Source organism: Ochotona princeps, chromosome 19, assembly GCF_030435755.1.
Source record: "Ochotona princeps isolate mOchPri1 chromosome 19, mOchPri1.hap1, whole genome shotgun sequence".
Lineage (NCBI taxonomy): Eukaryota > Metazoa > Chordata > Mammalia > Lagomorpha > Ochotonidae > Ochotona > Ochotona princeps.
Genome location: NC_080850.1, coordinates 14,522,793 through 14,539,415, shown reverse-complemented (window position 1 = coordinate 14,539,415; position 16,623 = coordinate 14,522,793). Strand labels below are relative to the sequence as shown.

Sequence of the window (16,623 nt, the reverse complement as noted above, 5' to 3'; positions counted from 1 at the left end):
TCCCTGACAAAAGTCTTTCAGTGCTGTTTCAAGCATCCCTAAGTTTTAATGTTTTACTATTCATATCAGTATGCCAAGGAAAATTATTAAAAAATACTTCAGCCACACCAAACTCCGTGTGTCTTAGGTTTCAAATAATTCACCAAAAACAGAACACTTATGGTCCAGGGCCATTAGAGTTGTTGGACAGAACTCATTGCGGCTTAGTTCTAAGCACACAACAACTTCTATTATCATAATGAATTAACTAGCCATGACAGCTTTACAGCAATTAGGTTATGCAAACTTGTTACCATAAAGATATATCATTAGGTTATATTTTTAAACTTCCATATGTCACCCAAACTTGGGCAGAAAGAAACATGCAATGCAATCTTTATGACAGATTTTCTTAAATTTACCAGTTTTTCCCATTTCCCCTGACATTTTGCTGAAATTTTAATACTCTACAACTTGGTATTTGACAGGTTTGCTTCAACTAACTTCGTCAAGTAGGAGCATATGCTTTAAAATGGCATACTATGTCCCTCCCCCTCTTCTGCATTTGTGAGAATGATAGATCAATTTCATAAGACAGATTTTAAAACAATCAGTGATTTCCAAGAAAAATGCTACTGGGCTTCACTATTTGCTAAACAGATAGGCTGGCCCTGACAGTGTACCTGTAGGTAGCCTAATTTTCAAGTTGATAAGTTTTTATGGCGCATGAATAATGATGTTACAAATATCTAAATGGCCCTTGGTAGAAATAAGGTGCCCCGTCTGCTGGAACATTCACTCCTAAGTTTTACTATTGATCATAATCACCCATATTTAGAATCACTAATCATTAGGTCTCTGGAGTGCTTGGTTACCTGGATGTGTTTTAATCTCCTGTGATGTAATACTCAACACAGGTGAAACGTGACACTCCGGAAATCTGTAAATTCAGCTATCAAGTTCACAGAGTGGGAGCTTATTCATGGAGCTACCAGGTTGCTGAACCAACATAATGCTGAAGAGACCTCTCCTAAATACTGTAGGAGCTATGGCAGTTCCTATGCACGATACTAACTTGAAGAGAGCACCAGAGCAAGGCACTGGGAAGCCCTGGCTACTTCTACAAATGTTCCAGAACAATTTCACCAGTTTCTCTTAGGAATCGAAGCATGGAATATCTGAAAACGCACAAATCTCAGAGAAAGTCTTGGCTACCTGTGAAAGGCTCTACTCTGCTCTTCTGAACAGGAAGGCTGGTGAGTGACCCCAGTTCTGTTCTGCACCGTCCTTTTCAGCAAAGAGGCCGAGGGTAGAATCAATGACACATAAGGGCAAGGAAATCCACTTTGGCTGAGAAAATATTCCTCAGATACTTGTTATTATCAAATCAGTCTTTCATTTATGTAAACAGATTCGTTTTTTTTAAGATCAGAAGATGTCTCAGGGACATTATCAGAATGGAGACAGAAGACCAACATAAATTTATATCATTGCAAAAGGAAACAAAATAGAGGAAGAAGGCAAAAGATAATTTGTAGAGGGAACAAGTAACTAGATGAGTAATCCAAGACTAAGCAAGAGTACTTAAAAATTTAAAACATGCCTGCTCAGCCAAAACATGTCCACTAATGACTCTGTAGAATAAAATATTAATCATTTGAAAGGTAAAAATAAAAATATTAAACCTGATCCAGCATAAATTCATGTAAGCAATCCAAAATGTATCCCAGAAGAAGAAAACAGAATCTATTTAAAGAGGAAATGAAAATTGTGACTAAAAAAGTGAAATTACTCTGCAAAGTGAGGGTAAAAAACAAATTCAGATAAAAAGCATTCACTATTTTTGTTCTCCATATTCAGTGTTAAGACACATCCTTTGTGTGTAAAGCACCACTTCCATTTTGAATCATGAAACAATTGAGAAGACAACAGTTTTCGAATCTGTATATACAGTATCTGCACGTGGTGTCAGAGGCTCCAAGTACAATTCAAAGCTCCTGTCCATAGTCACAAGGAACTAACACTTGCTAAACAAAGATAACACTCCAAGAAAATCGTCCAGTTTAGCAATGATGGAAAAATAAATGCCTCATTTCCACAACACTGGACATAATTCTAGAAAAAAATATCAAAATAGGACAGGGATGCAAATTAAATTTCTATGCACTGACATCATGAAGCATCTGGAATGTTTTTTTGCTTTTCCCATGAACATAAGTATAGCTTAGCCTCACTGGAGTTTCACAGGAACATTTTTCTAATTCAAAATAATTCTAGGATAAACTCAGATCCTAGGTAGCTTCAGCCCTGAACATCTGTGCGGCAGCCCCTCTTCCTCTGGCTACAGGAGGGCACGAACACAAGCATAGCCTGTCTTCTTCTGTTGAGCCTTAAGAAGGCTCAACAGACATTCAGACATTCAGACTATTTCGAAAAGCAGCAAAAACTTAGGATCTTAGCCTTATTTTTTGGATACATGTGTAAGATGTATTCTTGTGAGAAATGTCTAAGAAAAGAGAGATAGCTAACTAAGGAACAGACCATCAGTGAAACACACACACACACACACACACACACACACACACACACACGTCTACATTCAATCTCAGTGGGGTTGTGATTTTCAACTTTTCTTAAATAGCCTGGCTCCCAGAGGTGTGTGTAGGTGTGATCTACATCCTCACATAGACCAGTGTGTGTCTAACTGTCCCTCAACTAAAACTGAACACACTGCCTCTGCAAGGTAACCCTCAGCTCAGAGCTACTCAAAAATTACCTAAACCCGTCATTTTCCCTCAAAAAAATCATTCCTTCTTTCCCAGAAAAAGGTCTTAGGCACATGGAAAGTGATATGATTCTTCACCAAGTGCAATTGCTATGGACCTAGATCTTTTTTTTTTAAAACTTTTTAGTTTAAAATTGCCTTTGGCATCTTTTACCATTACTGTAGTTTTTTTCCTTAAGGCAGATATGGTCTGCTCTCATTTCTTAAAAGGAGCTCTGCAGTTACTTCAAAATAGCTATCGTATTCACACACTATCATGTTCCCATAGTAGATCGTCCTTCTTCAAGGTAAATGTGACTCCTCTACCCACAGCTCCCGCGTCTCTGGCTCTTGAAATTCTGTCTCATTTGTCATTCATCTTGATTGCTAGGTATATCTCCAGAATTTTGTGACTCTCAATATGCCAGGTGTAATTTAATAATGATAACTATGAAACTATAATGATAACAGCTGCTACTAAAAATATCAGTGCCAAACACTGCACAAAAATCTGTCTGGTTTATATTATTGTCTATTAGAATATCGTACAAAAGTGAAATCATAGTTTGAAGAAGCTAAGTGACCTGTTTAACTAGAGTGAGTAACCCATACTTTACAGGTCTAACTATATTTTTTTAAAAGTTATTTTATTTACTCACTCTAACCAAATGGTGTAGATCTATTCAGACCATAATGTCCTCCTCTACAGGTATTTTGCATTTACTGACAAAAAAGGGCACCATCACTTTTTACATTGGAGACAGAAAAATAGAAGTAACTCTTCTATTTTGGAACTTCATAAAAATATTCATTTATGTTTACTGAAATATTAGCCAGTAAATACCGCATCTCCAAAATATTCACCATTTGCTATCAGTAAATTTGGAGTTAATACTTCAAATGCTTAAGTATATCAAACCATAGTGATATCTCCAATGAGATGGCTTAGAATGAAACTATTGAATATGGAAAATACAGTCTTTATGATACAATGACAGGTTGATTTTCTATATTTAACTAATTGGGATTCTGGCAACAGGCAAACTTACATGTATTCCTAAAGCATTATAACATTCCTAAAGCATGGCAAACATATTTGAGCAGAGATACTTACACCAACACATTCTCACAGGGACTTTCTGCTACATCGACCATCATCAGCAGTGGTTATGCAACAAAAGTCCCACACTCTGAACTTTATTAATTACTGGAGCACCTGTTATTAGATATCTGCATTTGTAAGCAATGAGCTACATTTTCCTTCTGCATTATTTGGTTTAATCCTCATAACAACCTCATGTGATAGGCAACTTTATTTCCATGTTACCCATGCGAACAAAACGCTCAACATCACTTGGGAACCAGTGATTCTGAGATGCTAGCAAGAATTGATTTCTGGTGCTGACACAAAGTTCAGAGCATGGGATTTTTGTTGTTGCTGTTGTTACACATTTTTTTTTTTTAAGGAGATGCCTGACTGGCTGTCTCTGTCAACACCTGTCATGCCCTGTGAATCTGCTATAAAATTATACACTTTCCCATTATCCCACCTCACTAGGGCTAACATTAATTGACAGAGTGACAGTCTTGAGAATGAGATGTGAGGGGTGTCACAACAGCTCCCAGAAACATAGGATTAGGTATGACCTGGTCAATGAGTGGGTCCAGCTGAGCGAGTTCATAGTCCCTCTCTGGTAGTGCACATGTTGCATGTGGGGACCCTGACATCGGGACTGGGGACTACTTCAGGCAACCTGACTCTTCCGAGGGAGGGAAGCCTGTAACTCACACTGTAACTAAGCAGATGTCCCACAATATGACAGAATAACACCTTCCTAGTCCTACTTCAAACAGACATAATGTTACCTATGCTCATTTTTCTGGAAGAAGCACAGGAAGTGGCTTTGTGGTATAACAGAATGCTGTGCCCTCACAACAATACGATCTGAGTTTCATATATTTGTAAAACGAAACAAACCTGACATGTCCTAACAGTCTTTTTTTTTGGCTGTTACACTTCTTTTTTTATTATTATTTAACTTCATTAATAACATTGTATTATGTGACACAGTTACATAGATACTTGGGTTCTCCCACCCCTCCCCAAACCCTCCCACCATGGTGGATTCCTCCACCTTGTTGCATAACCACAGCTCAAGTTCAGTTGAGATTCCCCCATTGCAAGCATACACCAAACATAGAGTCCAGCATCTTATTGTCCAGTCAAGTTCAACGTCTTCTTAGGTATACCCTCTCTGGTCTGAAGACAGAGCTAGCAGAGTATTATCCCAGTCAATTGAAAGCTCCATCATACAGTCTTAAACTATATTTGGCAGTACCAAATTTCCAAGGATTTGGCACATCTGGAGCAATTCATTATTTGTGAACTAGAATTCATTCCTAAGTGTCCAGAATTCTCAAAAGAAGTTGAGGGTCCAGCATTGCAGCCTAGCAGATAGAGTTGCAGCCTGCAACACCAGCATCCCACTTCTCACTTCCAATTCAGCTCTCTGCTAATGCACCTGGGAAATAAGCAAAAAGTAGCACAAATGCTTGAGCACCTGCACCAATGTGGGAGACCTGGAAGAAACTCCAGGTTGCTGGCTTTTGCCTAGCACAGCTCCAGTCACTACAGCCATGTGGGGAGTAAACCAGTAGATAAAAGATTTCTCTTTACTGTTTTTCCATCTAACTCTATTTTGCAATATATGCGTTATATGTTTACATATGTACATATGTATATATACATGCGTGTATAATAGATTTGCTTATATATAAATACATATATATGAACTTGGTTAAAGAACTTGGTTAACATAGGCTAGTGTATAAGTTTGTTATTTGGTGCTTTAAGAGGTTATTAAACTTAAAAAAAAATAAGCAAACATTCTAGCGTGACTTTTCTGGAGTGCACTCAAAATTTCAGAGAAATACATAGTCAAGATATACATGTGGATGTGCATATATAGATGTATGTGTGCATATATATATACACATTCGCTCTGTGTATATACAGGTGCTATGTAGACATGATGTAATATTTTGCCTGTGCCATGCAGATGACAGGAACATGGAGGTAGAAAGCAGCTTTAAAAGCCAGGACTGGGTTTCTCCTTCCTATTTTGACGGTTAAGTCTCGTGGCCTACATACAGTGATAAATATTGCGGCATCAGTTTAATTCCAAACGTCTTATTAATTCTAGGAAACATTTACATCATTTCAAATTTAAGAAAGGATATAAAATAAGTAGGAGTTCGCACTATTCTAGACCTTCTAGAATCCTCAGAACTTCACTTCATTGTTTGCTCCAAATATCCCCTCAACGCTTATAAATCTAACAGTTCAATCTTTGCCTCACTAGTCACTAATACATTTTTATATTCATATGTATTTACTTAAATTACATCCATCTCCTTTATGACAAAAGAGGTTAAAATTATTGTATGTTGCAATGTTGCAGTTCAAACTATTCTACCTCTAGAGTATATGATCATATTTAATAATTAGTGAATTAATATTTAATGAATTAATAAATTATTAAATGAATGAACAAATAATGAGCTCAATTTTCAATCTGCCCACCCCAAGCTGCCTAGAATCAGATTAGGTTATTTTCTCTGAATCTAAACCAATATAGCCGCTGTTGACATGTTATTAAGGTGTCAAAGACTCAACAATGCCATTTGCATTTGAGAGTGGAATAAGAGAAAGACAAAAGAAGGGAGGGAAGAAAAGAGAAAGAAAGAATGGGAATACACGAATGCTGGTGATTTTCTTAAGGGCAAAGAGTGGATGAATAAGGTAGGCAGTCAGACTTCAGCTGAGAGACTCTGGTGAAGGGCAGAGGGTGTTAAGCTCATATCGATATGCCTGGTGAACTTCCTATGCACAATAACAGGGCCTGTGTGCCACACATATGACCAATACGACGTTATATTTCACTCTCTATAGCTATGATCTACTGTCAAACTAAACAGGGAAAGGGCCTGTTTCCCTTAATGACAGACTATTTTCCTGAGAACAGAGATCTGTTAGTCCGGGCCCTCAGATGCAAGTATCTATGGGAAGGCAGCTCAAGTATTCATTATGACATCAGTACAGAACTATTGTGCAACCAGTGGATAAACGATCTTGAACCAGTCACTTTCGATTCTGTTTCTCTAAATGTAGAGGAAGGAATACTAATATCTAACTCATTTTAAGAGGGTAACTATGAATTGAAGTAAGATGTACAAAGACTAACGCATTATCATTTTAATTTTTGAACACATCAAATTTTACTTTACTAACAAGAAACATCTGGATGTTTCTTGTGTCCTTAGGCACCAGTTATTTAAAAGAAAATGCCCTTGTTTAATTAGCTGAGTAACTGCAAGAATCAAATGAAGTATTATCAGTGAATGTGCGACATACCTACAGATATCATGATTTATAAGCCAAATCAAAGTTTACCTTGAAAAATTTTCTTACAACCTTCCTCCATGATTACTGTAAATTAATAACTTCTTTTTCAAAATACAAGAGAGGGCCCAACTGCTGTAGCCTAGTGGCTAAAGTCCTAGCCTTGCATGCACTGGGATCCCATGTGGGCAACAGTTTGTACCCCGCCGGCTGCTTCACTTTCCATCCAGCTCCCTGCTTGTGGCCTGGGAAAGCAGTCGAGGACAGTTCAAAGCCTTGGGACCCTGTACCCATGTGGGAGACCTGATAGAAGTTCCTGGCTCCTGGCTTTGGACTGGTTCAGCTCAGGCAGTTTTGACACCTTAGGAGTGAACCAGCAGATGGAAGATCTTTCTGTTTCTTCTGCCTGTAAATGTGAATTCTTTCCACTTTTCCCATGATCAAATAAATTAATCTTTAAATATATATTTATATATTTTTATAAATACAGTTATTTATATATTATAAAATATTTATAAATATACATGTTATATATATATTTATATATATATGAACTAGATGGTAAGATTAGCTAGAACTAGGTAGGCTGGAATCACAATTTCTTTGAGCCCGGCATTGTAATTGTATCCCTCATCTGCCAATCTGGTGTTCCCATTTTCCACCGAACACCTGTCTCATCTGGGACCAGAAAGGAGAGACTATTACAGCTACATAGAAACCAAGCTCAGTGTTGAAGCACTATGAAACTTCTGAGTGTCTCACATGCCTAACTTCTTCTTTCTTGAATACTCACCCCGCACATTATAAACGAGAGGAGAAACCCTTTGAAGTTTTTTTCCTCCCATGCTCTCTCCTCATGCATAACTCTCTGATCCGCTCATGATCAGCGTTTCTCCAAGTGGGGTTGCCTGCACTCTTGCACGACTACATATTCACTCCCTTACGTAAACCCTGCGCTCATTTGCTTCCTCTATTTATGCATCTGCCTTGAATTCTTGTCACTATGGGGACAAGAACTTGGAATAAAAATGTAGATACTTATGCCATAAAGCCTACATCAGACACTTGAAGAATTTAAACATTAAAAAATATATCCTGCACTCTAAATTGTACCCTAAGTTTTCAAAAACAGAACGTACAAGTTATCCTAAAGATATTTACATGAAATTATCAACATAATTATGGAAATACAATAGACCAATTTCACTAGTCTTATAAGAAAAAAATCTAGATAAAAATGATTTAGAATATCATTAATACACATTTTTTCTTTAAAAATACATGTCAATTTAAATATCCTTTCATTGTCTTTCAAAGCAGGTAAATATGTCCACAATACATTATAAATGCTGTATTTCTACTCAGAGCAGTTATTTAAGATGCATCCTGCTTGCCACAGCTAAAATTTCTTACCAGGGCTAAGATATACTAATAGCAGTCTAGTTATTTATTATCAAGAATGTTGGACATAAACCTGTCAGCTTACAATTGTTTGGTACAGCAAGTTACGAAAGCATTGCAACTTATTCACAGAGAAAAAGAAAGATTCAAAATGCTCTTCCATCATGAACCACCTACATCTGTGACCTCTGAAATGGAGACAAGTTAAATAATCAACATGATAGCACATCCAAAAAGGCAGGGGACTGAGTCTTCAACATGGACACTAACATCCCAGTCCACAAAAGCAATAATATTGTAACGAAGGTGAGCACAGCAAATGGAATCAGTGTACACCCACCTGTGCAAATCACAGTCATTATACACCTTTCACCAAAAATATAAATGATACACTGAAAATAGTCCCTGAAAACAAACAAAAACTTCAACCTAAAATCTATGAAAATTTTGACTAACATAAAAACATATATCTATTTTGTAATGACAGATGAAGTTTATGAAAGACAAAGGCTATTTTGTTACATCTGGCACATTCGCCTGTTTTTGCAAGCCTGGTTGGAACCGTTTTCAACAATTCCATACTTCAAATGCCTAGAACTATCTTCCATCTGTTTTCAGATTACTATAAAACTTATTATCAGATTCTTCTCTAAATATTTCTGCCAAAGTTATAGCAAAAGTCTTAGCTTGGATCCATTATCAAGAGAGCATGCTACTGGTTTCTCCCTCCTCCAAATTCAGTGTGCAAGCACAAGTATTGGTGTAGATACGAACCAGTCATTAAGAAGAAGCTTAATGCAGAGATTCCACCCAACTAGATTCTGAAAGGGACTTACAGCTTTCTATTTCCAATGTGCAGTTCTGTTCATCCAGTGGATACCGTCTTAGGTCCATCATGCAGGCAGCTGTGGTTGTGATTCTAGAAAATAAACAATGATCTACATCACTAACAGGTCCATTGCTCTATTTACCATGTAAACCCAAGCGGCGAAGAGAAATGTAGCCTAAGCTCTAGCAAAAGTATTGACTCTGAATGACCACTTTCCTTTAACAGTCTAATGTTAACCTGCAAAATAAACTGAACTAAACTAGTATTTTCCAAGGTGTAATCTGTGCACAATTTTTACTGAAATCATGGGAGAACATTTGCCATCATATCCATCATTCCCATCTCTCCAGAATGCCTAATGAAGAGCCACATTTAGGGTAGAGGTAGGGATCTACTTCTTTCCACATTACTTTTTTGCTACCTTTCCCTAAATCCTAAAAAATAATCTATTAATCACAAATGAATTTTGATCTACCATTTTCCTTTTTATCTTCTGTACATAGCACAGCGTTCTGTTAGTGCTGTACTACAACTCATAGGCATTATTTTATGTATCACTTGATCAGTTCTGTATAATCTTATATTCTTATGGACTGTAACAGAGTTGCATTCTATGACTTCACAGACTTATTACTTTAGAACATGTGGTACTTATATTATTTGATTAAGGAGAATAGAATCCGTATTCTTAAATTTGTGTTTTTATCTTTCTTCCAGGATCTTTTTTTCCCTCTAACCTGTGTAGCAAAGATCTTGGACCTAAAGGTAAATAGTTCTATATGATTCATCAACATGTTTTCTCAACATTTAGGAGATGTGAGGTCATGAAAAAACACATATTCTTTAATATAACAGATGTAGGTTTAAATTACAACCTTTTGTAAAGTATCTAACAGAATGCCTAGCAAAATATACATCTACTGAAGAAAACTAGGAGCAGAAACCACTACATTTGAATTTGGTCAACTTATATGTTCTCTACTGTGGGAGGTTATCCGTGTGCTAGAAACAGAAGTAAAAGCTGATTTCACTTTGGGACACATAGTGAATGCAATTCCTCAGTTAGGAATAGTGTATGGAATAGTTAGGCATAGTATATGGAATTCCTCAGTTAGGTCTCAGAGTCCCATTCCTTAGTCATGCAGTCAAAAGAGAGAAAATGAGAAATATTCCATTTCCTGGCTTACTTCCTAAATGCCCTAAACCGCTGTGGCTAAGCGAGGGTGAAGTCAGGGCCATGAACTCCAGGCAGGTCTCACAGGAGCAGTAGTGACCTAGCTGCTCACAACCATGCTTCACATACCTGTTTCATGTTGTTAAGCTGCATGCTATGATACTTTTTGTATTTTATATTAAGTAACTATCCTGTGGCGGATGTTCATCTTTATACCTTTCTTTCTTTAAGAAGTCCTCTTGGCTACTCAGCCTCATTGCATCACTGCACCCATGCCTCCATCTGGCTTTTTGTATCCATTGTCCCACATCCAAGTCAGCCCACAGCTTGGTCTCCTAGCCTCTCTATTTCTCTCACTACCATCCATTATGATCTCAAAACCACCTTAGAGGTTATCACTTCCTCGATTAAATTTTTTGGTGATCTTCCCTGTGAATCTCAAATTTTTTGTTTATAGCTTGCTTGTACTGAAGGTTGTGTGCCAAGTCTTATTTCCCCATGGCCTTTCTGGCTGTGCCACTGCTCCATTGGTTTCAAACACCATTATTTTGCTCTGTCTCTTCCTTTTTTGATCCTGTAGTTCAAAAGTCAAATCTTCAAGAGGCTCTTCTGGTCAATTAATTCACTTCCCAAATGCCCACAACAGACAGAGGTGGAACAGGTTAAAACTAGAGTTGGGAACTCAATCCAGGTCTTTCATGCTGGTGGCATGTGCCCAACTGGTCGAGTCATGAACTGTTATTTCCAGAGCAGGCATTAATAGGATGTGGTGTAAGAACTTTAACCCACGCACTCTGATACAGAACTCGGACTTCCCAAGCAGCAAGTTAACTGCTGAGCAAATAACCTAGTAACTTTTTTTCATTGTTGTTTATCACTTTGAGAATCTCAACTGCCACTGACAAGCTGAAAACTACTGGCACAGAACAGAAATGAAAAAGCAAATAACATTAAGTACTATGGGGATACCAAACAGAAACAGAAAATTAACACAGCCACAGGATGAATACAAAAGACATAAGCTACAAGGGCACACATGAAACAGGAGAGTTGAGCATACATGGTCTGGTTTTGTGAATGATATGAAGTTTGAAATTGCTAGTGTCCACTGTAGTTCACTTTCTGAAAGTACTTATTCACGTCAGAAAATATCTGTGAAGTATTGCTGTGAATACCAAGAAAACAAATCAACAAATGCTATCATAGGAGCAGTGACTTCTGCTCATTTTAAAAATAAAACAGAAGAAAGTGTTTTTCTCACAACATTCTTATTTATGACAGCAGTTTTTCTGTTTTACACTTCACAGAGTTTTTTTTAAAAAGCATTTCAAGTGATTTCCAGGCAATATAAAATCCATGTAGGTGTTTCTTTTTGTTGAATTATATGGAAGCTCTAGAGTCAAAATAATTCTCTTGTGTCTTGACCACGTGGACAAGGAGGAATGACCTGAGACATGTCACTTACACCCTCTGATGCTTGGCTTTCCTGAAAATTAAACCTTGCCATCATAGCTCATCATCAGAAGGAAGAATGAAGATACTTGTAAATCATAAAAACTTATTTCTGAAGCTATGTCTAGCTATTGATGATACATACAGGAAAAGTTCATCATAATATAGGTTACTTGATTGTGTATGTCTGCATACCCAAAGAAATACAACATTCAAGATACTTATAAGCAGAGATGCAAATAGCCTACCAACTAAAAATCATGCAAAATAATTATGACATATGTGAATATGTAACTTGGTAAGGACAAATAAGTGAAGGAAAACTACAATTTCTCCAGGTGCCTTTAGAGATGAGGGACCTTGTTTATTTTTATTATAGTTGCACATTCAGCACCTTGCTACCTGCCTGAAAATGTCACTAATTCAATATTAGACTAATAAAGATGAAAAGGACAAACAGAACTACATTCAGAAATATTCTTACACTAAGGATACTGAAAACAATGCTCCACATTAGCTGGTTGGTTAAAACAAAATTTCAAATCAATCTGAGATTCAAAATCATATACTGCAGATGTGACACTGGAGTGAATCTTCTTTGGAAAAACTCAGTAATCAAGTTCTTATGTCTATTCTTTGAGATTTTTGACTGAAAACATGGCTGTGTTTCTACAAGAATGTTAATACAATAAACACACTTAATGAGATTTTCATGAACATGTGAATCCTGACACAGATCTTTAACAGGCCTTAAATTACTCAACACTGGGGGCAGTTGCAATGGCTCAATAGGCTAATCTTCTATCTGCACGTGCCAGGATCCCAAACGGGGGCCAGTTCATATCTAAATAACTACTCCACTTCCCTTCCAGCTCCCTGCTTGTGGCCTGGGAAAGCAGCAGAGGAGGGTCCAAAGCCTTGGGACCCTGCACCTGTGTGGGAGATCCAAAAGCAGCTCCTGGCTCCTGGCTTTGGTACAGCTCTGTACCATCCACAACAGCCACTTGGGGAGTGAGCCAGTGGATGGAATAACTCTGTCACTCCTTCTCTGTGTAAATCTGCATTTTAGTAAAAAAAAAAAAAAGTTAAGAAAACAATTCAACATCATTATTAAGAGCTTTTACAATGGATCAAGTAAAACATTATATATGTGTTGCTGAACAACAAACTGGTTGGACACTTTGTTGTGGAAACCTCAAACTGCGTCCACTCAACTGATTAACAGAAAGCGAATCACCAACACTGGGGTAGTGAAAGGCACTTAATACAAAACACAGCTAAGGAGTCAGGAAGCTATTGTTTAATTCCCAAGTCCCCCAAAGAGTTAGGATTACGATTCTTATAGGCTAAAATTGGGGATGAGAGGTTTGTGTTCAGTTCACGTCCAACTCCTGATTGGTCAGTAGAGTGCACAATTCTTTTGATCGGTCAGTGATGCCATGTTTTATAGAGAATTTGTGGTGCCCAGGTAGCCTCCAGTTGATCTAGGATTTACATAAACATCACAGTTATAATCTGCCCAGTCCAATTCTAGAATTCTCTTACCCAAATCACTCCAAGACATTACTGGTCATTGATGTTCTTTTTTATTGGAAAGGCCAATGATTCCTTGAGTCCAGTGATTAGAAAAATCAGCTGGATCACTCCCTTAGGTTAGTGAACTCCTTTTGTTAAGGGGCAGGCAAGGACGTCTTATACTAAGGGGGAAAGAGAGGAAACGGCATCCTGCTGTCACGTTACAGGGATTTAGTTTTACAAGTATCTTAAGCTTTAAGCCATAGTGTAATAGATGGTACATGGTGACAGCTGGGTCTTTAATTTAAAAAAAAAATGACATCTTTAGAATATGCCTTATTTACTGTGGGAAAATACTCAGCTGTTATAAATGCATTATCTTCCACAGAGCTGAAACCTATGTATGATGAAGGCTATTTTTGGGAAATGCCAAATACTGTTACAAGACTAAGAGATTAAGAAACAAAACACAACAACAACAATAAAAACCAAGAAAAAACACCTCTCCATAGGCTTAGTCAATGGGCACTGTCATCCAAAAACTATTTGTGTAATAAAACACTAGAATGAGAAACATAAATGCACAACACAGTTTTTTAAAGATTTATTTTTTATTTCTATCGGAAAGTCAAATATACAGAGAGCAAGAGAGACAAAAAGGAAACTTGTCCATCCGCTGAGTAGCTGCAATGGCCAGGGTTGTGCCTTACTGAAGCCAGGAGCCAGGAGCTTCTTCTAGGTCTGCCACGTGGGTACAGGGTCCCAAGGCTTTGGGCCACTCTCTACCACTTTTCCAAGCCATAAGCAGGAAGCTGGATGGGAAGCGGGGGGCACTGGGATTAGAGCTGGCACCCATATGGGATCCCAGCGCATTCAAGCATAGGACTTTAGCTGCTAGGCTACCACGCCGGGCCCACGTACAATAGAGTTATAACAGTCACTAAATGCATCCAAGATATCAAGAGGTGCAATAGCTAAGTCAATATTTTGTAGTAGTTTTCTAATAGATATTTTATAGTTTTATTATGTGAGATTTGATAATGCTACCAGAGCATTCCAAGTTTGGATATTATCAAAGTGCCAATTAAACAATACTGATACCTCTGTCCCTCAGCGAATATGAAAAAAATTCACAACAATTATCAAGGAGACTCAAGATCTTTCAACATATACTTTATAGAGCCCTTCAGGGTCATGGATCAAACTTATGGCTAAATACTTAGGAACTTTGTTAGAATTTTGGGCCAAAATTACAAGAAAGTGAATTCTACAAATTTTCCCCTAAAAATACTTATTTGGGTAGACATTCAGGACAGTGGGATTGTAGGAACTGCAGGGTTTCAGTTGTAATTCTGCTTACAGTTCCAGCTTCCTGCTAATGTAAAGAGTTAGATGGGATAATAGGTAGGTAGGGTCATGACCCTGGTAAAATGAGAGAAAGAAAATTCTGAAAATGTATAAGATCTTGCTTCTCCTCTATTTTGATTTTTGGAAAGGCAAAATACTAGGTTCCTCCCGGCTTCTGGTTTGATCACAAGAATAGCAACTGGTCAGTTAGGTGGAGCCCCTATTGAAATGTGAATTCCACTTCCCCGAATTTCCAGTTTAATCACAAAACATCAAGGAAGTCTCTCTGAGAGAATGCAAAGTGCTTGTCTCCCTAAAAGCTATAGTCCACCAGGTCAGGGTCAACCGACATTTCTTAGTCTCCAGTTTTAAAATGAGAAGGCAAGGAGACGTTGACTGAAATTTCAGCTGATGATGAAATTTGGAAGAAGTTACCAATCATACCCTTCTGAATGCTTTCTGTTTTGAGCAAACTAGACAGAATTAGATTTCTGTCCTTCTGAGCCTTGTGTCTCTAGCCTCTGGATTGCTAGCTGCCATTCTGGTTTTTTTTTTTTTTCTTTTTCTCTAAATTCTTTTTGAAAGATTCCACTTGGACCAAATTTTTGGGTTTTCCTCTCATAGAGCAGCTCTCCTGACAGGACCATGAGGGGTTTCCATCTTCAGTAAATTTTGCTTTGCTCATCAAATTCTCACTAGTGAAAATTCTTCTTTCTTGTGAAAGGGGAACTGAGGTTGCCTTTGTCTTTCATGTCAATTTCCCCCTAACACTAACGTACAGCCTAGGAAGCAGCATGTGATGGTTCAAGTAGATGGGTCCTGCCATTAATGTTTGAGACCCTGCTTGACTCAACAGCTCCTAACATGGCCTGACTCAGCTTGAACTGTTGTTGATATCTGGGGAGTAAACAAGAGAGAGGATGTCTCCCTCTGTCTCTCAAATAAATAAATGAATGAATAACAGCCTTTAAAAATGTCTATTTGAGAGTCTGAATGAGAAGGAGAAAGCATCAGAGGGCCTGGAAAGCGATCCCGACCCACTGGTATGCTCCCCAAATGCCCGAGACAGCTAGGACTGAGTCACGTTGCAGCTGGGAGCTGAGATTTCCATTCAGGTCCCCATTTGAGTTCCCAAAACCAAAGAGTAGAAGTATCACCCATTGCCTTTCAAGATATCTGTTAGCAGAAATTTGGATCAGGAATATAATCATAAAGCTAGCCCAAACAAATGTCTTAACTTGTAAACTAACCAGTAGGCCAAATATCTTTTCCAGGAATGACTAATAACTTATTCTTTTGAATTCTTTATCTAGACAACCAATTCAAGTATTTCACAAGAAAAAGTTGTTGTTGCAATATCTTTGTATGTTAGAAATAAGATACCTTATCCCTTATTTTGTTCAGAACATACTCAAAACATAAAACTCCTAAAGGGCTCATCTGGGACTCCTTCTGTAAAAGCCCTTAAATGAAACTTGCTGCTTTCATATTCTTCAAGAAGTCTTGATTTCACTATCTCAAAACCATTTAAGTTAGCTTTGAGGGATATAGCACGCATATCCCTCTCTTGTAGTATGCCCTTACACCCTGGCAGAGTAGGTAAAATATTGCTATAGAAACTGGTTAACTAAGCTTTAGCATTTTTCACTTATCACATACATAAGTACTATCCATCAATCTCTTACTAAGGTCTTAATATCATCTAGTGTTACCAAAATTTTTCTCATAATAACCTTGTGCTATTCCTATTCTATAGATAA

General features: G+C 37.7%; 1 protein-coding gene across 3 annotated transcripts in view; it reads right to left on the bottom strand.

The window, feature by feature from the left end:
• GABRB2 (gamma-aminobutyric acid type A receptor subunit beta2) overlaps positions 1-16,623 on the bottom strand; it is a 204,734-nt gene that overhangs the window by 73,807 nt on the left and 114,304 nt on the right. For all 3 annotated transcript variants that reach the window (XM_058677376.1, XM_058677377.1, XM_058677375.1), the window contains exon 6: positions 9,383-9,465. In XM_058677376.1, coding sequence (XP_058533359.1) covers positions 9,383-9,465 — 83 coding nt within the window. The remainder of the gene's footprint in view (positions 1-9,382; positions 9,466-16,623) is intronic.